The following is a 20663-nucleotide window of genomic DNA, read 5'->3' as shown; positions in this document are numbered from 1 at the left end:
GCATATGTAATATATGTTATTGTGAGTTTTGCCTTACTTAGGGCCATTTCTGTTGTGTGACATCTTGTCAAATGTTTTTTGCACCAGCTCCGTCTTGTTCTGCTGGCCTTATCGGTTAGTACTCTGTCTTTGTTCTAATTCGCTATTTCCTTCGCCTATTTATAGGCCTTTTTCACAGAAGACTATGTTCAGCAGCATCCAGAGGACAAAGATAAGCTAATTCGCCTCAAAGACCTCATCGCCTGGCAGGTGTGTGTGTGGGGGGGGGGGGGGTGGGTTGATTGGGGCGTAGTCACCTAATCGCCAAGTGAACGGGGATGGGAGAATTTAATTGGCGGGTTAAGGAGGAGCCTGAGTGCCTGAGACCCCAAAGCTTTAAAGGTTCCATTTATTAATGGCTGGTTATGTCGGTGCCCCTCGAAGTACTGTACGTCCTCTGAGGTGCTGGCCCCTTAACCATTCATTAAATATATAATATCGCAATACAGACGCTCCTCTACTTACGAACTTTCAGCTTACGAACTTTCAGACATACGAACGAAAAGGACTGTAAGTCCAAATTCTGTTCGTTGGGCTCCCGTTTCCTGTCCGCAACATCAATTTTTTTTTCTGTGCACCAATTCTGCCTAGTACGACTTCTGGCCGCTACTCCCGCCGCACAGCAGCGTAGCGTGCGTACTCCCAGCATCCTAGTTCTTTGTACTTGCGTATACCCTTAAAATGAGGAACATTTTAAGTTACGAACGTTTGGAATGTTACTCGTATCTAAGTAGAGGAGCGTCTGTACCATGAAAAACATGTTATAGTCTGTATTTTCAGTACAGAAATTATCTTCTATTAAAAGTTTTTGCTCAAACTATTCTTCCATTATGGTATCAAGATTGATGCAGTCATATTTAACATGATCAAAGAAGTAGTGACGTGTAATGATTAATATTTACGTTAACTTTGACATCTCCAGGTCCTTAATTTGTTCTTATGGTCCTACATCTTTATTTGGTTATGTTGTGCAAAATATGTATCCAACTGTGCCTGAAGGTATGTCTGTCATTTCAGATATTATTATTATTATTATTATTAGTAGTAGTAGTAGTAGTAGTAGTAGTAGTAGTAATACTAGTAGTAGTATTTGTAAATACTTACAAATAAAATTACATAATAATGTTATTGCATTATTTATTGCACAATTATATTATTTTAAACCATGAATAATTTTATTTATTTACCCCCATCGTTTGTGTATATTATAATATCAGTAGTAGCATGCAGGAGTGCATGGGGCACCAGTGATGAAGCTTGTCAAGGGAACCGCGTGGCCATCAACCGACCATATGTGCATGTATGACTTTGGGAGCATTGTGCTTAAGCAGGGAGTTATTTTAACACTGAGGGATCCAGTTCTATATTTTAGTAAACACTTGGTCATTGATCAGCCTAATCTTCGACCTTTCGCAGATTCCTTTACTGGGAGCAGGAGTGGCCATGCACGGAAAGAGGGTGACTGATGACCTTCGACCTTTCCATGACCGCATGGAGGAGTGCTTTAACCAGCTGAGAAAGAAGGTGGAGAAAGAATATGGAGTGCGCGACCTGGTGAGAAGCGAAAGTTAGGGATTCTGGGAGAAAGAGGGGGAGAAAAGGAGGTCAGAGGAAGATTTAGATGCACTCTGTTTTACCTGAGCGTTTAATCTTTCTTATGCGGCGATAAACCCTACAGTGACGCCTGAAGGCTCTCGCTGACGAAAAGTGCTGATAACGAATGAAGCTGTTTGCTGTCATCTGCTGCGCTGCAGTTTATTTGTGTTATCAGCATCTGAGAGTTTGCAGCTTGCAATCACCTCCGGTGCATCTGCACCCACATTTCAGATGGGATATCATTCTATTAATGAAACATAATAAATAACAAATGATTCATTAATTAATAATGAAATGACAATGATGCATAAAAATTCGTTTCAAAGGCTGAACCTAAAGACGTTGTTTTAATAAACTAGCAGATACTAAAGTTGGTTATAATACGTTTGGGGAGACTGACTGGGTACGGATGCCATATTCGCGATCAGAAGGTTGCCAGTTCAAGTCTCATTGCCAGCAGAATGATTTTACCCCTGGGTGCCTTTGGAAGAGCCTTAATCCCTTGTTGCTCCCGGGATTGCTCACCCTGATTTCTCAATTGTATTTTGCCTTGAATAATCTGGGCACCAAAAGTTCACGATGCCTTAATGTGTGCTGACCCTCTTGCCCTGGCTCCCTCTCTCTCAGCCGGACATGGATGAACGGCGGTCAAGCCGGCCGCGTTCCATGCTGCGCTCATACCGCCAGTCTATCATCTCCGTGTCCTCGCTTGGGGGGTCGGAATGCGGCACCCCCACCAAAACCTACCCTGAAAGGTCAGGCTCTCTCTCTCCATACAGTCCATGCACTTTTACCATTCATACCCTTAATGCAGCCATATTTGGAGACTGTGGCACATATCAGTGGCCAATCTTATCCAGAAAGGGCAGCAGTAATTAGAATACTAATCAGAGGACTAATTGGCTTATGAGTCCTCACACCTGGGTTTGAATAGCTGACCTAAAGGTTACCCCAAAAACCTGCATACACACCGGCCCTTTGCGGATAAAGTTAGCCACCCCTGGTTTAGCTGAAAAACATTCAAATGTTTATTCACATATTCAGTCTTTCTGCTTCCATATTCCAACCACCCAGTAGTTACTAAAGGACTGATGTGTGATTCTCGTCAATTAATTTACAAAAATAATCTGGACACATTATTATCACCAATCATTCCATAGCTTTTAAACGAAACAGCACCGAGTGATTCCACCGCGTGAGGCTGAGATTTTTTTTTACGACGCGAGTAAATAGCGATTAGCGTCACAGTAAAATAACGCACCTGTGAATCTGTCTCCCAGCTCCACCCTCCTTGAGAGCCCGGGATCTTGGACCTCCACCACGCACAGGGGTGGCGGGAGTGTCAGCGTGCCGGAGGAGGCCACCAGCGAGGGGGAGGTGAAGCTGCGGAGGTCCAAGAAAAGAAAGAAGATAAGCAGCATGATCTTCATCACCGAGGAAAAAGAGAGAGCAAGCACAATTGACAGGAGGGTGAGGAGAAGTTGGGGATACGTATACCATGCTCTACAAAGACTTACATCGAGATCTCCTCAGTAACATGTCTTGTTTGCTGATTGTTCTTTCGGTGTTTGCATTAGAACAGACACACCTTCAGGCATGAGTCAATATTTTATGGAGCTCTGTGCCATCTGAGTCTGTCATTCTGACTCTGCCTGTGTCAGATTTACACTGTGCTCTGTTTTGCCCCATAGTTGTCAAAGAAGCAAGAGTTTTGCAGTGACACCAACCTGAATGAAACAAACGGGGCCGGCGTCACTTTAACGAACTCTCGATCCTTGCCAACCATCACAGGTGACATCGCCGCCGCATACCAATAATACCAATAAATCAGAAATAGTAATGCATGACAGACTGATACCCAGGGGTGGTTCTGGGGGGGGGGGGGGGGGCTCGAGGGAGCCAGTGCCCCCGTGACAACCTGCATATCCCTCCCTGCGGCCCCCATAAATACGTATGTTACTTGGATCTGAAATAAATGTATTATTATTAATACTATTATTATTCTTTACATTTATATACATGAGCTAAAATTTTGTATGCTGGGGACAGGTAAAACCCATTTGAAGAGCACATTTTCGACAGTTAATGACTGAAAAAATTATCAAGCACGTGGAAGCAAGACAGTCTCAACAAGAAATCAGAGTGTGTTATATGTTTGTAAAAACTGTAAATCGTGACGGCAAAGCATTGCATAAATAACACTGGTCTTCAAAATTGTCTTTTGCTTCTTAATGTTGGCAATCTAGTAAACTAAACTATGCGTGTGTGTGTGTGTGTGTGTGTGTGTGTGTGTGTGTGTGTGTGTGAATGAGCGGTCCCCATAAGGATATGTTTACCCTACATGTGCGTGCCTGTGTGTGTGTGTTTATAGTTTACCTGGTTCTCTGAATCTCTAGATTCACCTTGTGGAGTCTAAAGCCTCTCTGTTCCACCAGGTCTGTCCCTCTCCGTGGCCAATGCAGGAGAAGAAGGCGAGCCAATCCGCTCTCGCCATGAGAATAAGAACATGAGTCAGCCATCTGACCGAACCCCAGACCGTCGCTCTAAAGGAGTCATCAACCTGCTCTTCAAGACCAAGGTAGGCCCAGAACATAGCAAAATGCATAGTGTGTAAGAGTAAACACCTGCCTGATTGATCTCCTGTCGATTTCAGATGGGCTCCAAGTCAGAGGATGGAAAATATTTGCCGGACACGGCCGGTGACAAAGCCGGCACCCACTTCTGATAGGATGCATAAAGCACTGCATTTACTAGCTCTAAATGCATTTACTGCATTTGATTTAGTAGCTCTTGCATTCGGCGGCTCTGTACTGTTCATTCCTGATGCTGACCATTGTTTGTGCTAAATATGCTTTACAGCCAAAACAGTGAAAAATATTTAATTAAAATTTCTAGAATTCCTGTGATTTGAAATGAGTATTAAAACTCATCCTGGAGCATAGCACTCTGTTACTGTGCAAGAACAAACGGCCTATGAAAGTGTTTTATGCCAGACAACTTGTCTTTTTATCTCTTGAAATAAGTATTGACTCACAGTATTGAAGAGTCACATTTCCCTCTACATGGAGAAATAAAATATGTAGAAATTGCATTTTTATTCTAATTTTTGACACTGTGTCTTGGGTTTCTGGCATATTATGTTACTATTCAGTAATCACAATTAAAGTTTGTGACTTACAAACAGTAGTTTTATGTGTGCCGTGCTGTTATTTGAAAACGCCGATTATTATACTGAATTGTTAACCAAAGACAGTTCAATAATCATTTTATTGATTTAAATGTTGCACTATAAAAAAAATTAACAGACACAACAGCCATCACGTTGATTACAAGTACAATAGAACAATCATTACATCATCAGCTATACATCACAGCAACAAGAGAGAAAGTGCTGGACTACTGAGTTTTCCCAGCCTGCAGAATGCCAAGCACAAGCTCAGTGCTGCTGAGATAAAATGAAGCCTGTCTTGCCTTTTTCACTTTTAGGCATATTGCCCATGACACCCCTCATAGTTCAATAGAGATCCCAGCAAGCAATTTTTCATTGTAGGAACAATTATTGAAACTTACAGCTAAGGAACATTCAAAGTGTCCAGTGTTCCTGATATTCCCAGAACGTTATACCAATACTACAGTTACTACTACACAGAGAATAATAATGTAGCACCAAAAGATGGGCATGTAGGAGCAGTGGCTAGATGGTAGGTTCATGGTTAGATGTTTTTTTTTTTGCAGTATAAACCAACTGCACCTTTATAAAATACTAGTTTGATTATAAAACAATATTTTTCAACATTAATTGTGTAAAAAAAGATTTATATAAGTTTAGGTAATAATGTTACCACGCTAACATTGACAGAACCTTTGTTACAATGTAAAACATCTAACTAACGTATTAACAGTACAGTAAGAACATTCTTTGACAACTTTAAATAATGTTAACTAAAGTTCTGGGAATGTTCCCTGTTAGCGGGGATGGTCTTTGCCGCCGATCCATTCTTTAGACACCCAAAGAAGAAAATACATTTTCAAAATGCTACTTTGGAAACACTAAAGAGAGATAATAGAGACAATGGTGGCCCAGTGTTTTTTTCATTTGTTTGATTGTTTCTTTGTCATGTACATTAATAGTGCCTTCACTTCCTGTAAGATTTGAACCTGTTTTCTCAGAAAGCTATGTCACATTCTCACCTGGGAATCTTGAGCCTGTGCCCTAATATAGTTATTTTCATTGAATTTTAATTTCGGTAACAAATAATAAATGCCAGGCTCCTGACGGTTCATTGGTTAAGGTGGCGAACCTATTGCCTAAAGACAGATAGTTTAAAATTATCTGCACAAGAGTTTTAACTTGAAACACATCAGTAAACACAGATATATACAGGCCATAAGACATAAAATTCACCTTGTGTACAAGTGTCTACTAAGGAAAATATTGTTTTTGTTCAATGATTAATGAAATATCTGATGTAATAGCTACTATGGAAAGGGAGTTTATTGAGATTTTTTAAAGGTAAAAAATGAACATAATGAGGTGAATAGGATGTCTGAGTGGACATACCTCCAGGGTCAGGGTTCTGCTCCTGCACAAGGCTCTTGGTATGTGAATTTGATAGATACATATCCTTTATTGTCCTATAAGGATATTTATCTTCACAATCGGTTCTAATACAAACACATTCAGTGAATGAGTGTGAACTACAATTGACTGACATTTTGCTCAAAGAGTCTCCTTCCTTGTGCCCTGTTCTTTCTGCTTCATTGTGATCTTGTATTGGATAAGAAGTTATGTATGGATGGATGAATGGATATTGAGAAACTGCATGACCAGTCTGTACAGCACCTGAAGCTCCCTGTTGTAGAAAACAATCTGGGTTGCATTTCCTGAAAGCTTCGTAATACTAAGTAGCTTGTTATCTAGCACTTAAGATCAATCGTTAATTAGTGAGTGTTTCACTAATCGCTTCATAACTGAAGAAGTTCGTAATGTTGCTCATAGATTTACGAGAGCTCCGACCCTCTCATTATTTTCTATATTGTTCCTTTTTTGAACTTTTGCCTGCTGTTCTGTTATAGAGGCACAGAGATCGCCCTGGTAGGCTATATAATGAGCTAACCAACCAAACTTGCCACGTGTTCAGTGACAGCCTTTGAATTGGGAAGGTGAATCACCCCTCATGACCAGCAATGGCAGAGAATTTTGCAAGTCAACTGAAGACAGCGTTTGAGACTGCATGGTCCATGAAGCCAATTTGCCTGTTTAAATATGGTTTTGTATCTGGCCATGAACCCCTTAGACCATCTCCGTAATGAACAATTCACAGAAAAACACAGGCTGGCCTGGGGTGAAATAATGAGCCCCCTTGGTCATGGTGCAGGAGGAACACACCGGAATTCTGCCCTCAGTGCACCTTGCAGTTTGGTTGATTCCTGCAGACCTACAGATGCACGTGGTCTCAGCAAGGATGCAGTGTCCTGCATCTGTGCATTGATCACATTTCTTTTGCACTGTGTGCACAACATACAAGGTCAACAAGGTCATACTCAGAACCTTCTACTACTGCTTAATTGAGGGTGTCCTCTGTTTCTCCAACGCCTGCTGGTATCAATCCACCAGCCTGCAGCACAGGACCTACCTGCACAACACAGTGAAAGTCTGCTCTAAGATCATCGGAATCCCGGTCAGAGCACTTTCATCCCTGAGTGAGCAGCAAACCCTGAGAACAGAGTGCAGGATTCTGCAGGACCCTCCCATGCTCTGTTCCCAGAGTTTGAGTGGCTTCCCCTCAGGACGATGGTTCCGCTGTCCCGGCTGCAGTACACAGAGGAGGAGAATGACTTTTGTTCCCAGGGCTGTTCAACTCCTCAATTCTCAATATATTTTCTGGAACCCGTCAGTCATTCTGCACTTGAGCCCCCCCATGCCTGCTAACAATCCCTCCCTTTAAATATTTATCAATTCTTATCTGCCAGATTGACTGCAACTTTGCACAACATCTTTCAAATACTGTTGCACTTCATGTCATCGTGTCCTGTCCTTCTTCAAATAAACAAATAAACTATAAAGTTATTTTAATTGAATTGAATACCTGGCATTGTATGTGCAGTGGATTGAACGCTCAACCCTATTCATATCTGCAGCCCCTTGAATCCAATCTGCACCTATCAAAAGGATTCTTGGCACTGGGCCTAAATGCCCAGGTGATATGGAACTATCAAGGACATTTTACAGATATTGTGACGAAGTGGCCTGGGAGGTCACATGATACTTATATCTGATCCAGCTTAGGAGTGTGTGAGATGGCAAAGGATGGTGCATTAACTGGTGGCTGGTTATTAGGAGACATCAGCATCATCCTCTTAGTTAATATCTGCTGATTCCAGTGTTGAATCCCCACACCGTGGCTGAGGAGAGATATAACACTGCACATCAAAGAACACACACTGCTGCAGAGTGTGCTTTGGGCATGTGAAAGATGTGTTTCTGGTGCCTACACAAGTCCTTGGCAGCTAACTGGTACTTTAGATAACTGGTACTTTAAAGGAAGACTAGTCTAGACGAGATAATCGTGGACTGTGGGAACAAATCGCAGTAACCAAGTCTTCTCACAACTACAGCATACGCCAAATTCAATAAGCGTCCATGTACAAACACTAATGTAGGTCGATTTTCACTGCGCGCTGTTGTCCCTGACAACTCAGTTTTTCTTATACGATGTGCAATCAAACGGATCCAATTTGTCACTGATGTATCCACTACGCATGTTAAACGCAGTAGTGCACCACATTTCCCAAGTGCCAGTTCCCCTTACCTCACTTCTTTCTAAATATCAACGCTCCAATTAGACAGGTCCAAATACCCGCGAGTCACCCACTTGTCGGCCAATCAAAAAGCGCACGTGGTCGGGTGTCTGCGGTTGTGAGGCGGTGATATCCGGCGGAACGGTCCCCTCCCCTTCCCCCACGTGAGGCTCGCTGCGTTGCGCGCACACAGGAGGAACATACCGGCTCGGGAAGGATCGTCACTGAGCGGGTGAAGGGAGTACACGTGACACGAGCCCGGTGCAGAAACCGAGAGGAGCGGCGGAGCTGGAGGCAAGTTAACCGCCGCTAGAGATCAAAGATTGTGGCAGCTTGGCAGAGGTTAATGACTAGATCGTGTATTGTGTTTTAATAGATAAAGCAAGGGGGTGAATATAGACACGGTGTGTAAGTCGGTGGACTCTAAGGCCTGGGAGGGTCATAAAGGCCCTAAGTTGTCGCGCACTTTACTGACACTCGTAGCCGGGTGAAAAAGGCCTCCCCACCCGGTTAGTCAGCTAGCCAGCTAGGTTAGTAAGGCGTGCGACTGCCCTTGGTTTGCAGGATCGAAAACTATGCTTTTGTGATTATTACCCCCCAGCTTTTACTGAAAACGCTTCATCCCGTTTCATATATAACACGTTTCATTTCGATCAAGCGGCTCCCTTTCCCTTCCTCTAGGTGCCGAAGCGATTACAGCAGGAAAGATGGCGGACGACCCGAGCGCAGCGGACAGAAACGTGGAGATCTGGAAGATAAAGAAACTGATCAAAAGTCTCGAAGCGGCGCGGGGGTAAGACTGGGAATGTGGGATAGCCGAAGTGGGTCGCTAAAAAGGTTGGGGGAAGGCAGAAATATCATAGCCGGCATGCGTGAACGGACCACCGAGGCCAGAATGGGAGTGGTACACGAACCAGTCTAGTAAAGGGTGTGGGAAATGTGGTTTATGTATTAAAAAATCGTGTCCCGCTCATCGTTTAAATGGACGTCGTATTGGGCTGACGGTATGAACTGAACAGTTAACAGACGGGTTGCGATGATCATGGTCGGGGCTGGGGGCTCAAAGAAGTCGTCATCGGTTATTCTTGATGACAGGGGCTAAGAGCAAGTCGTGCGTAGCTAGTAATTATCTAGCTGAGTCGATCATTGAAAAACGGTCTTTTGTTTCATATGAAGTGCGCTCGGTGTCGAGCTATTTGCACGGCGACAGCATGTTGAGCGTTTCCAGGCTGGTTATGCCGCCTAACTTCCAGCCAGTGGAGGACGCGAGCAGCTGGAGTGCGCTGGTTAGTGCGCTTAGGAGCCTTTGATCAGCGCCTTACCATACCCTGCCTTCAAATTTTAACTCTTCCGTTCTGAGTTACCATCGGTAATGCATTGTGTCTTTATTTTTCTGTTAGCCGGTTACAATCATCCGTGGTGCAACTCTAAATGAACTTCGTAAACCTTTGAAAATGGTTTTTTACCGGTTATTGGATAATCGAACTCATCAGCAGTTGGTCAGTGTTAGATGTATTGGTACAATAAACCATAGATATTGCAGGGCAACTTCTTTTCTGATATGTATAGTCCGTCAGTAACAGTTTGAAAATGCTCCTGAGATTTTCACATTTTCACCTGAACGTTTTCCTGGACTCTGCAGGGGGGGGGGGGGGGTGATACAGTGTGACCAGTACAGTAGAGCCATGGGGTGGGTTTTTACTGCCGTTTTCCCAGCTGGTATGCTGTACTGCCTTTGAACATGGCGGGCCGTTGTCATTGCAGAAAAAAGCCGTAGCTTAAGTTCAGCTGTTGTCCACATAATAATGTATAAATGCAGACAAAAGCAAGACCCCAGAGTAATGTCACTAATGCAAAACCAAGCTTTAATGCTTCTGTTCCTTCTCTCTCCCAGTTAGAACCTCCACCCCCTCATGTGGATATGTATACAGACTTATACCCCGTACCAGTGACACTATAGTCTCCTATACTACTAACTGCCATGCAGTTGTGTGTATATTTATGCTACATAGTTGTATCACAAACAAACAACCTGCCCCCCCCCCATCCCTTTCAGGAATGGCACCAGCATGATCTCCTTGATCATTCCTCCCAAGGACCAGATTTCCCGTGTGGCCAAAATGTTGGCAGACGAGTTTGGCACGGCCTCGAACATCAAGAGCAGAGTCAACCGGTTGTCTGTGCTGGGAGCCATTACATCTGTGCAACAACGGCTCAAGCTGTACAACAAGGGTCTGTGTCACTGCTATCGATTCATAAGCGATGACCGAGTAGATTAAATTCCAACTGTGGTATTACTATAGTTATACCTACTAATAAGTCTATGATGCTGAAGTCTCAGACACTGGTGCTGTAAACATCAAGAGGTTTTCCGAAAAATTGCATCTGATATTCTTGGAGTGTTTGGGAAGGGCTCTTATGCTGTTGCACATTGTGACAGTACTGGATCAGTAAACTGAATAATAAAACTAAATTATTGCTAATTTTTAAAATAAGTTTTATATCTGTACTCTTAATGAGAGTTATTTTAGCAGGTGGATTTCTAAGAGTTGTTGTGAAAATGTACTTAAGAAGCCCTACATTCATCTTACTTAATAAATTTGGGCAGGCTTGCTGCACTTAATGGCTACAGAATTGTTTAATCTAGGTAGATATCTCTGGTCATTTTGAGGGTATTTTAAGAATTTTGGTTTGTCACAGCTGAGCTGATTCATTCTTGGAAAGTCTGTCTACTAGTTCAGTCCTGCCCTGAGTGCTTTAAGCCGGTTGGTACATGGTGCTCTAGGGTAGTTTAGACTGGTTCCGGTTTGGTGAGCTTGGACCATAGAGACTGACATTGCTAAGCAGCTCGTGGCTTTTGCTGATTGGGCTGCTGTTCTTGTGTTATAGTGCCACCCAATGGACTGGTGGTGTACTGTGGCACCATTGTGACTGAGGAGGGCAAAGAGAAGAAAGTGAATATCGACTTTGAACCTTTTAAACCTATCAACACTTCACTATATCTCTGTGACAACAAGTTCCACACCGAGGTGAGGTCCTGAAATGACCATCGTAATTGATCTAGAATACAGGACAAAATTGTCCTTTTTATTCTTTGTACTCCCAACTCCTATAGATCTAAGATGATCATTCTTTTGTGAATTTTATTGAATTTAAATCATCTCCGTTCCCACCCAACCACCCCTCACTCAGGCTCTCACAGCTCTGCTCTCCGATGACAGCAAGTTTGGCTTCATCGTGATCGACGGGAGTGGTGCCCTCTTTGGCACCCTGCAGGGTAACACCAGGGAGGTGCTGCACAAGTTCACTGTGGATCTGCCAAAGAAGCACGGTAAGGTCCTCTAACCCAGCGCTGGTGCACTACAGAAACCCCTCACCTGCCTATACATTTACAGACACTTATTCAAAGCTTGACAGGGGATTTGAACCCACAACCTTCTGATCATGGTAACAGGGTCCAAGCCCACATACCCATAATGCATCAGGAACATTACCCAGAACTCTATGGGCTAACCAGGAATGATCGAAGTTCTAAAATTGCATGTCTTTCGCTTTCTCTCAGGGCGAGGCGGTCAGTCGGCTTTGCGTTTTGCTCGGCTGAGGATGGAGAAGAGGCACAACTACGTGCGCAAGGTGGCGGAGACGGCGGTGCAGCTCTTCGTGTCCAACGACAAGGTCAACGTGGCTGGCATGGTCCTGGCCGGCTCGGCCGACTTCAAAACCGAGCTCAGCCAGTCAGATATGTTTGACCCGGTTAGTGCCTCTTAAACAATAGTGTGCTCTGACTTTGCATCAGTGGTGTGGTTGAAACAACCACACAAGCAGTCTTAAGTGGAAGTATTACTGGTGACTATTAGTCTAGAACAGGGTTATTCAAATTACGGTCCTTGAGGTCCGAGCACTGCTGGTTTTCCAGCCTTATTTACCTGTCAGTCAGGTGTGAAGCCTCTGACCAATCAGAATCAGTATTTATTAAACTAACTACCTGGGAGAACTGAAAACAAGGCCTGGATTTGGAATCGAGGTCCAGATTTGAAGAACCCTGGTCTAGTGGCTTGATCTATACACGCGTATGAGTTGGGGGTTAGGTGTTTATAATTAAGGAACTAGTTCAGTGTTTCCCAAACCGCTCCTCAGGGACCCCCCTCCCACTGAGAATAAAACGAGGACTGTCTGCATGTCCCCCAGGACCGGTTTGGGAAACACTGAACTAGTTGGTAGGTCTTCGTTCTCCTTGATGATTGCTTTTCCTGGAATGGCTCAGAAAGCCTTTACGGTGCACAAATTACATTTTACACCTTTGCACAAACTAATGGAGACAAGTTGTCAAAAGAGTCGAATACCGGAATATTTAATTTTACCTTTGACTTTCATTATGAGTCATACCAGTATCAACATATCAATACATGATGACCATTTGTGATTTAGCATAGAATATGATCATTTTGAGCAGTCTTTGGTGTTATGGTGGTACAGTCCCTTCCATAAAGGCACTACCTAGAGACCACAGATTTTTTATGGAGTTTAAATCTAGAGCTTCCTGGCCAGTCAGGTACCTAGATTTTCTTATTTTTGACAGGTCTTAATTTTTTATATATGGCGTGAGGTTAGATGATTCTAAACGATGTCTGATTTGTCAGAAAATGCCTTTTCTAGTTCTGGAACAATTCTCCTTTGGGGAACTTGGATGCATTGTGGTGACAGCATCACGCCCTTGGCTGGATGCGAGCTTCCGATGCCATAATAGCTGTAGCAACCTCAAAACAACAAAGGGAAAAATTACCATTTTAGTTCATTTGCACAAGGGTGTAGTCGTATTCATGTGCTTGTAAACCACAAATTGAAGTTTTATCTAGGCTTGGGTGGTGATATGTTAATACAGTATGCTGTGGGTTTTTGCCACACTAGTATATTTGCATGGACTACAATAAAAGGGCATAAGTTTGGGTTTGGTCAGTAGATCAGATCTTGCTGCCAATATTGTGCAAGTACTGTGCGTGTTTAGGCGGATGGGGGGGGGGGGGGGGGATGGGTCAGGGCTGATTTGGTCCCTACCAGTTTTGAAACCAAAGTTATATTAACACCCAGCCCAGAGTTGGGCGAAATTTATCGCCAAGATTTTCAAAACATTGAAGAGGCATTGCTTTTGAAAATAGTGCCACAATACCGTATACCATAGTGTAGCGCTTGTCTCTAAGGTGTGATTGTATGAAAAATCAAGTACCACCCAAGCCTAGCTTCATCTTACTTTAGGTGGCTTACTAAGTTTAATACATTTATTTATTTATGAACCATCAAATCCAAGATCAAGATTAACTGTCTGGGTTAAAGCCTTAACTGATGATTCTATTTGAAACGTCCCAATGAACATTCCAAGCTTCTGCTTAATCCTACACCTTTGGAACTTTTTAGCTGTAAGTATCAGTTCTTCAGCAGAAGGTTTTGCAGAAGACGACCCAGCCTTGCAGTTTGCCCAGTAAAACAAGGGTTATTGTAAGTGAAGCGATGACAGACTTGTTTGATTTTACTGATGGGGGTTGCTGGCTTCTTCAGCAGAAAGAACTTTGTACGACCTTGTGGTTGAGGTTCTTGGTAGGTCCCGATCGACTCGGGAATGCCTATAGTTTCAGGAAGTCATGCTTTTTTTTTTCCCCCGCCCTCATAATCAAAGGCCCTCTTGATTCTGTGTGTTTGTCTGTAGAGGCTGCAGGCCAAGGTGTTGAAGCTGGTCGACATCTCGTACGGAGGGGAGAATGGCTTCAACCAAGCCATTGAGCTGTCTGCTGAAGTGCTATCCAATGTGAAGTTTATCCAGGAGAAAAAGCTGATAAGTCAGTATTTATCCTGTCATTAGTCTGTGTGTGTATGGGAAAGGATGAAAAAATATTCCTGTGCATCTGTATGGTGGTGTTACTGTTCTCTACCCACCCTTGGAGACCCAAGAATGTACTGATTATGAAAGCCTTTTGTAAACATTTGCTTTGAGATTTCTGAATTGACCAGGTCAACCAATGATTTGACATGTTTTATTGAGTGGACCTGTGTTTAATGCGAGTTCATTTTTGTGACCCTCCACCCCAGGTCGCTACTTTGATGAGATTAGTCAGGATACGGGGAAGTACTGCTTCGGTGTAGAGGACACCTTGAAGGCCTTGGAGATGGGTGCCGTGGAGATCCTCATCGTCTACGAGAACCTCGACACCATGCGCTATGTGCTGCGTTGCCATGGCGCTGAGGGCACCACGCCCGAGAACGGTAGGTGTCTGTGGTGTCATGAGCCAGAAATGTCACTGCCACCCAGCACAGTGCTCTCCTGTTAGAAGGTCAGTACAAGATCCGGTTTGTGTTAAGCTTGTTGGTTTCTCCGTTTTCCCTGACTCAGATGAAAAGATCCTGTATTTAACGCCGGAGCAGGAGAAGGACAAATCTCACTTCACAGACAGGGAGGTGAGTTTATTTATTTTTTTTACCGTATTGGACTGTTTTTGTGATGAAATGCTTTACAGAAACTGTTGAAGGTACTTCCTTTTAAGATGCAACAGTCGAAATGTCAATCTGGTACCAAGCTCTCTTCCTGTGTACTAACCGCTGTCAGCTTTTGAGTATTTCACTTATTTAATCATCGAGCTGGCTGTCTGGTCTAAGACGCTGTTTACAGTCATGTGGAAAAAGTACACCCTCTTTCAGTACTATGGATTTACGTCAGGACATAAATCATGTGCTCCTCACCAGGGTCTAGAATTTCTTTAAATCTAGGTTGTTTTAACCACGTGTGTAAAACGACACACAACTGATTGCACCATGTCATTATTTAACAAACATGAAGCCAAAAATGGAGAAGCCATGTGTGGGGAAAAACTAAGTACACCCCGTGATTCAGTAGCGTGTAGAACCACTGTTAGCAGTAATCGTTTTTGTGTTTTTTTTTTTTATCTTTTATCATAATCAGTCTCTCTCAATTTTGGGCCAGTCTTCTATACATCGTTGAGGTTTGCTGGCATTCAGTTATGCACAGCTGTCTTAAGGTCCCGGCACAGTATTTCAATTGGGTTGAATGCCTTGATTTTTTTTTTTCTCCTTCAGCCGTTCTGTAGATTTGCTGGTGTGCTTGGGATCGTTGTCCTGTTGCATGACCCAATGTCAGCCAAGTTTTAGTTGTCAGACAGATGGCCTCATATTCGACTCTTAGATACTTTAGTATACAGAGGAGTTCATGGTCGACTTAATGACTGCAAGGTGTTTGGCTGCAAAACAAGCACAAAACATCATCCTTCCACGACTGTGCTTCACAGCTGATATGAGGTGTTTGTGCTGATATGCTGTCTTTGGTTTTCACCAAACATGTTGCTGTGCATGGCCAAGCATTTCCACTTTGGTCCCCTTTGTGGGGACTTGAAGACGTGTGGTTTGTTCAGATGGAACTCTGCAGACCTAAGCCGTTCTGCTATGTTCCTTTTAGGGAGAAGAGGCTTTAATCTGGCAAGCCATACCCGTTCAGTCTTCTTCTAGGTGTACTGTCATGAACTTCAACGTATAACATGCTTACTGAGACGTGTACAGTTTGAGATGTAGCTCTTGGGTTTCTGCAATTTCTCTGAACATTGCATATCTGATCTTGGGGTGAATGTCCTGGAACATCCGCTCCTGGGAAGACTGGCAGATGTCTTTAATGTTATCCACTTGTGCATAATATTTCTCACTGTAGAATCATGGTCTTCAAATTGTTTAGAAATGGCCTTGTAACCCTTCCCAGATTGATGGGCAGCAACAATTGCCTCTCTAAGATCACTGCTGATGTCCTTCCTCCCTGGCATTGTGGTAACACACACCTGTGGCCTGTACTACGAAGCAGGGTTGCTGGCTTATCGGGGTAACTTGTCGGATTTAAGGTAGTCTGGGCAAAATGTAAGAACGAATATGAAGTCCATTTAAACCGTGGTACCTTAAATCCTACAAGTTACCCTGATAAGCCAGTAACCTTGCTTTGTAGCACAGGCCACTGAATGCTCCAGACCAGCAAACTGCCAAAACTTCTGCTTTTATAGAGGTGGTCACACTTGCTGATGATCAATTAATCAAGCACATTTGATTCCCAGCCCCTGCCTGCTAATTACCCTCTGAATTCCTATGGAAGCACTAAGGATGTACTTAATTTTTCACGCATTGCTTCTTCATTTTGGCTTAGTTTTTGTTAAATGAATAATGACATGGTGTAATATGTCATGTGTTGTTCATCTGAGGTTGTATTTACCTAATTTTAAGACCTGCTAAGGACCTGATTTTTCATGTCCTGATACATGAACCCTTTTCACACAACTGAGTATGTATGCTTCTACAAACATCTGGGTCACTATACAGACTTTGGAGACATTGTATAGCATTCAGCTAAGTCTGCATTACTCGTTCCTTTCGAAGACGGGCCAGGAGCACGAGTTGATAGAGAGCATGCCTCTGCTCGAGTGGTTTGCCAACAACTACAAGAAGTTTGGCGCCACGCTGGAGATCGTCACGGACAAGAGCCAGGAGGGGTCACAGTTTGTCAAGGGCTTTGGCGGCATTGGAGGTGAGATCTCACTGCGATTCTGCTGGCTTCTGCAAACTTGCTATCCTGCTTTGTTAGAATTGTGACTCGAGTTTCCTAAAAAGCCTTGTTGGAAACCGTATGAGGAATGGTGGTGTGGAGGCAGCCCCCTTGTGGAGCTGTGAGGTTAATGCGAGCAGGATGGGTCTCATCTCTCCCCTCTTCTCCAATTCAGGTGTGCTGCGCTACAGAGTGGACTTCCAGGGCCTTGAGTACCAGGGAGATGATGATGAATTCTTCGATTTGGATGACTACTAGGTAGTCCAGACTGGCACAAGGGGAGGGGGCTTGGGGAGGGGAGAGAGCGAACACAGCTTCTCTTGGGAGCAACACACATTATGATGGGACGAGTTTCAAACAAGGAGGAAAACAATCACACATGGTGACATAACCCTGCCTTAGAACATATTTCCATCCCCTGGTTGGATAGAACTTTTCTAGATGTTCCTCTCAGCTAAAAGAGCCTGTGTTAATTACGGTGAGGTCCAGAATTTTCACCTGTTTGCCCTCACTGTGCCTGAACTCTACTTAAATTGTAATGCGTTTTCATCATTACAGATTTCTCCCCCATTTTTAATCCTCATTTTTTAAATTTAATTTAATTTTTTACTTGCCACAGTTCCTTGTTTTTCCCTCCCCACCTCAGTTTGGGGGACATTAAATGGGATCTGCTCTCCAGCTCCACCCTGTGGCCTCTCTTCCCATCTTCTCACCACATTGGATCAGTTACCTTCCTGTTTGGACATTCGACTTCCATCGCTGGTGTGTTACCCATTCCCACAAATGGGAGCAGAGCCATGATTCTGCTGGGCTGATAGTCAGATGCGGTAGTAATCGGTTCTCCCGCTGCCCTGTGCAATTTTCTGGACTGGTTTACTGTGTATGTGCATGGGGACCAGCTGGACAGCCTCCAGTAGAGCGGCAGGCCACCGTGCTTGGACACTTAACGGAGGAATGTGCCCCTCTGAGAAGGAATCTTCCAGGGTGTCTTGGGAAATGGATCACTGGTGCCTTGTGGGAGAACGGGGAGGGTGTGAAGCCTGGACATGGAAGACCGGCGGGGGGGGGATCCTGTGCTGTGTGATCTTGTTTAAATGTCGAGCGGTCTTCAGTTCATTAAGGAATGCTCAGTTCTCTCCATTTAGGCTACAGAAAAGAAACACTGTTTAGTGACCTTCAGTATTTCTTCCACCCGCCACCTCCCCCACCCCCCCGCCCCCGACACACACACACACACACACAATATGTGATGCTGTCAGATACTGTAAAGTAGGCCCTGGTGATAATTCTTGCGCGCAGGGCAGAAATCCAAGTGTTAACGGCGCATTTATGACCAGAATGGCTGTGACCAGCGTGGCGCAGTCTGTTTGTGTGGAACTGGGCTGATGAACTCCCCTCCGTTAAAACCACGGCCTCTGCTGCTTGATTTTGGTGGCTGATGATTTAATTTGACTCTGGGGCATAGTGGTGAAAGTTTCATATTCAAATAATGATTTTTAGTCTAGCAATTAAGAGACTTTGGGGAACCTTTGGCTCTGAGAGTGGAGTTTGCCCCCCCCCCCCCCTCCCTGACTTGGAGCTTATATCAGCAGTCAGAATCGCTTTATCCTGCAGCTGTGAAGATAGACAAATGGTGGCTCGTTGCTTACGCTCCTGTGGGCCTGGTCTGCATACAGACCTTTGTCTTTCCTGATCACTTATCAGCTTAAATTAATTCCATCCCTGACTGAACTCCCTTAAAGCCATGACACTGTAGTGAGGTTCATTTAGATGGCTGGCACCCCTCTGAGCAAGGACAAGGGGAGCGCAGGCCGAAGTACCGAATGCGCAGCTAATACTGCGACAGAACGCCCGTGCAGGAAAGTGGCACGTCTGGGCCTGCGCTCATTCGCCCGGTGGTTTTGCAGGGCATGTTTGACTTTCTTTGCCACGTCATTGGCAGAGTATAAGTGTCTGCGCATCCAAAAGATTAGCCAAGTATCTGTATGAAGAAGAGAGTGTGCTTGCATGTATGCGTGCCACAAATATTTGCACAGGGCCGGCTTTTTTTTTTGTCTGCAGATCATTGTGTGGGGAGCGTAGTGTGCAGTTTTTAAAACCAACAAAGCATTCGTTCCAGGTGTGTGTGTGAGAGAAGCATACTTTCAATCTAATCTGAATTCAAATAAGTGGATCCACTTGGGTATAACATGGAGGAGACCAGTTCCTCTTCTGGGCTGCTGTTCGGTTAGTTATAACTACTTTTTAATTGTCTGGATAATACCTGACATGCAATTAACACCTTAAGGCATCGGAGACAATCCTTTTAGCGTCAGCAGGCTCAGATTACAGGCCTCGTGGAGCGGCTTTGTCCAAGGCACTTCTGAACGAACCAACCAGCTAGTTGCGTGAAGGATGCCACGCCAACATGACTGCTGGTTGTACGTGTCCGTGTGTTTCTTCTGATTTCAGGGCATTCTGCAGCAACGGTCAGAAGAAGCCTACCGTTTGTTCGGTGCGGGAGCGCGCTGGGGAGCGGATTTCTCCCGGGGCATAGCTCCCGGTGCGGCACCGGTCCGCTCTCGTTTACATAAAGACCTTCCCTTCGTGGCACTTCCTCATCTCGGCCACGGCCCAGTCTGCAGCGTGCCTCACGCCGCTTCCAGAACCTGGACTCTCTGGCGCCTCCTACTTTACTAGTGCAGCGTTTTTTTTTTGTTTGTTTGTTTTTTGTTTTGTTTTTTTCCCCCCCATTTTATTTTGTCGCCATCCATGGACTGCTACAGGACCAGAAATCAGTTTCTAATGTGTTGGGTTACAATCAGTGTTTCCTCATCGGACACGCTTCAGGATGCTGGCATGCCGTGTGTGATGAACTGAGCCCCGGTGACCGCATCCCCTGTCTTTGCTCTGGCGGGGTGCCAGCACTGTCCCTCGTGGAGCAGTGAACATTAAACTGGTTATTACAAACACAGCTGCCTGAAACTTACAAAATATGCATTAAAACTCCCCTAAATAAACTTTTTTTTTCTTCCCCCCCCCCCCCCCCCCTATTTGTCGCTCTTTTATATGAATTGATAAAGCTGCCCGCATTTTTAAAAATGACCTCAATGTATGAGTGTAATTTTGTTATGTTACAAAACTATTAATTACATATAAATCTGGAAAGAGCCGTACGCAAAGACTTGGCAGTGACCATGATTGGGGGTCTGGTAATGTTTGTGTAACTTTCAGAAAGATGCAGTAGTTGGAAGAGAATTTATCAACACTTCGCATGGATGGAGGTTGGACGTGGAGTTTGAAGTTACTTTGAATGCAGCCCGTCACAATTTCATTTGTATGGCCATTAGTTGTGGGAAAAGTGAAACAAGGTTTTCACTGTACACATTTTTAATAAACTTACTAAAAATATGTACTGCTTTAATTTACACAAATTTTTTCTGGATCAGTGATGTGCTGGGGCGGTATTCAGGATAACTATTTATTGGAAGCTCACCAAGGCAAGAGAATATATAATGCACAGCTATTAAATGGCAAGAGCTTTCTGGCTTAAACTGCCATTTCTGACCAAGGTTTGATAATGTAGTGCAGAAGCAGGGAGCATTTGGAAAAAACGTAAACATCTGTGCCATAGGAAGATGATGGTAATAAAGCCAATTATTTTAAA

At 44.1% G+C, this 20663-nt stretch overlaps 2 protein-coding genes across 3 annotated transcripts in view; both read left to right on the top strand.

The window, feature by feature from the left end:
- LOC111859859 (dedicator of cytokinesis protein 2) overlaps nt 1-4821 on the top strand; it is a 70123-nt gene extending 65302 nt beyond the window's left edge. The window contains exons 45-51 of the mRNA XM_072717516.1: nt 166-249; nt 1456-1593; nt 2263-2390; nt 2916-3105; nt 3327-3426; nt 4071-4213; nt 4289-4821. Coding sequence (XP_072573617.1) covers nt 166-249; nt 1456-1593; nt 2263-2390; nt 2916-3105; nt 3327-3426; nt 4071-4213; nt 4289-4360 — 855 coding nt within the window. The 3' untranslated portion in view covers nt 4361-4821. The remainder of the gene's footprint in view (nt 1-165; nt 250-1455; nt 1594-2262; nt 2391-2915; nt 3106-3326; nt 3427-4070; nt 4214-4288) is intronic.
- A 3759-nt stretch (nt 4822-8580) lies between these two features.
- Nucleotides 8581-20407, top strand: LOC111859888 (eukaryotic peptide chain release factor subunit 1-like). Of its 2 annotated transcripts, XM_023843022.2 has the most exons (12): nt 8581-8730; nt 9118-9229; nt 10493-10668; nt 11326-11465; nt 11629-11767; nt 11999-12189; nt 14138-14267; nt 14518-14691; nt 14819-14883; nt 16852-16999; nt 17193-17275; nt 19469-20407. In XM_023843022.2, exons 2-11 carry the CDS (start codon nt 9144-9146, stop codon nt 17273-17275), a joined length of 1332 nt encoding a protein of 443 aa, XP_023698790.1. In that variant the 5' UTR covers nt 8581-8730; nt 9118-9143; the 3' UTR covers nt 19469-20407. The 2 variants fall into 2 exon arrangements, with proteins under 2 accessions (XP_023698790.1, XP_023698791.1); XM_023843023.2 differs by lacking the exons at nt 8581-8730; nt 19469-20407 and adding an exon at nt 8854-8966 and having other exon boundaries at nt 17193-17701.
- The last annotated feature ends 256 nt before the right edge of the window (nt 20408-20663 follow it).

The sequence above is a fragment of the Paramormyrops kingsleyae genome, chromosome 10, assembly GCF_048594095.1.
Source record: "Paramormyrops kingsleyae isolate MSU_618 chromosome 10, PKINGS_0.4, whole genome shotgun sequence".
NCBI classification, from domain to species: domain Eukaryota; kingdom Metazoa; phylum Chordata; class Actinopteri; order Osteoglossiformes; family Mormyridae; genus Paramormyrops; species Paramormyrops kingsleyae.
The sequence above is the reverse complement of the archived record's forward strand: the minus strand, read 5'-3'. Positions and strand labels throughout refer to the sequence as shown.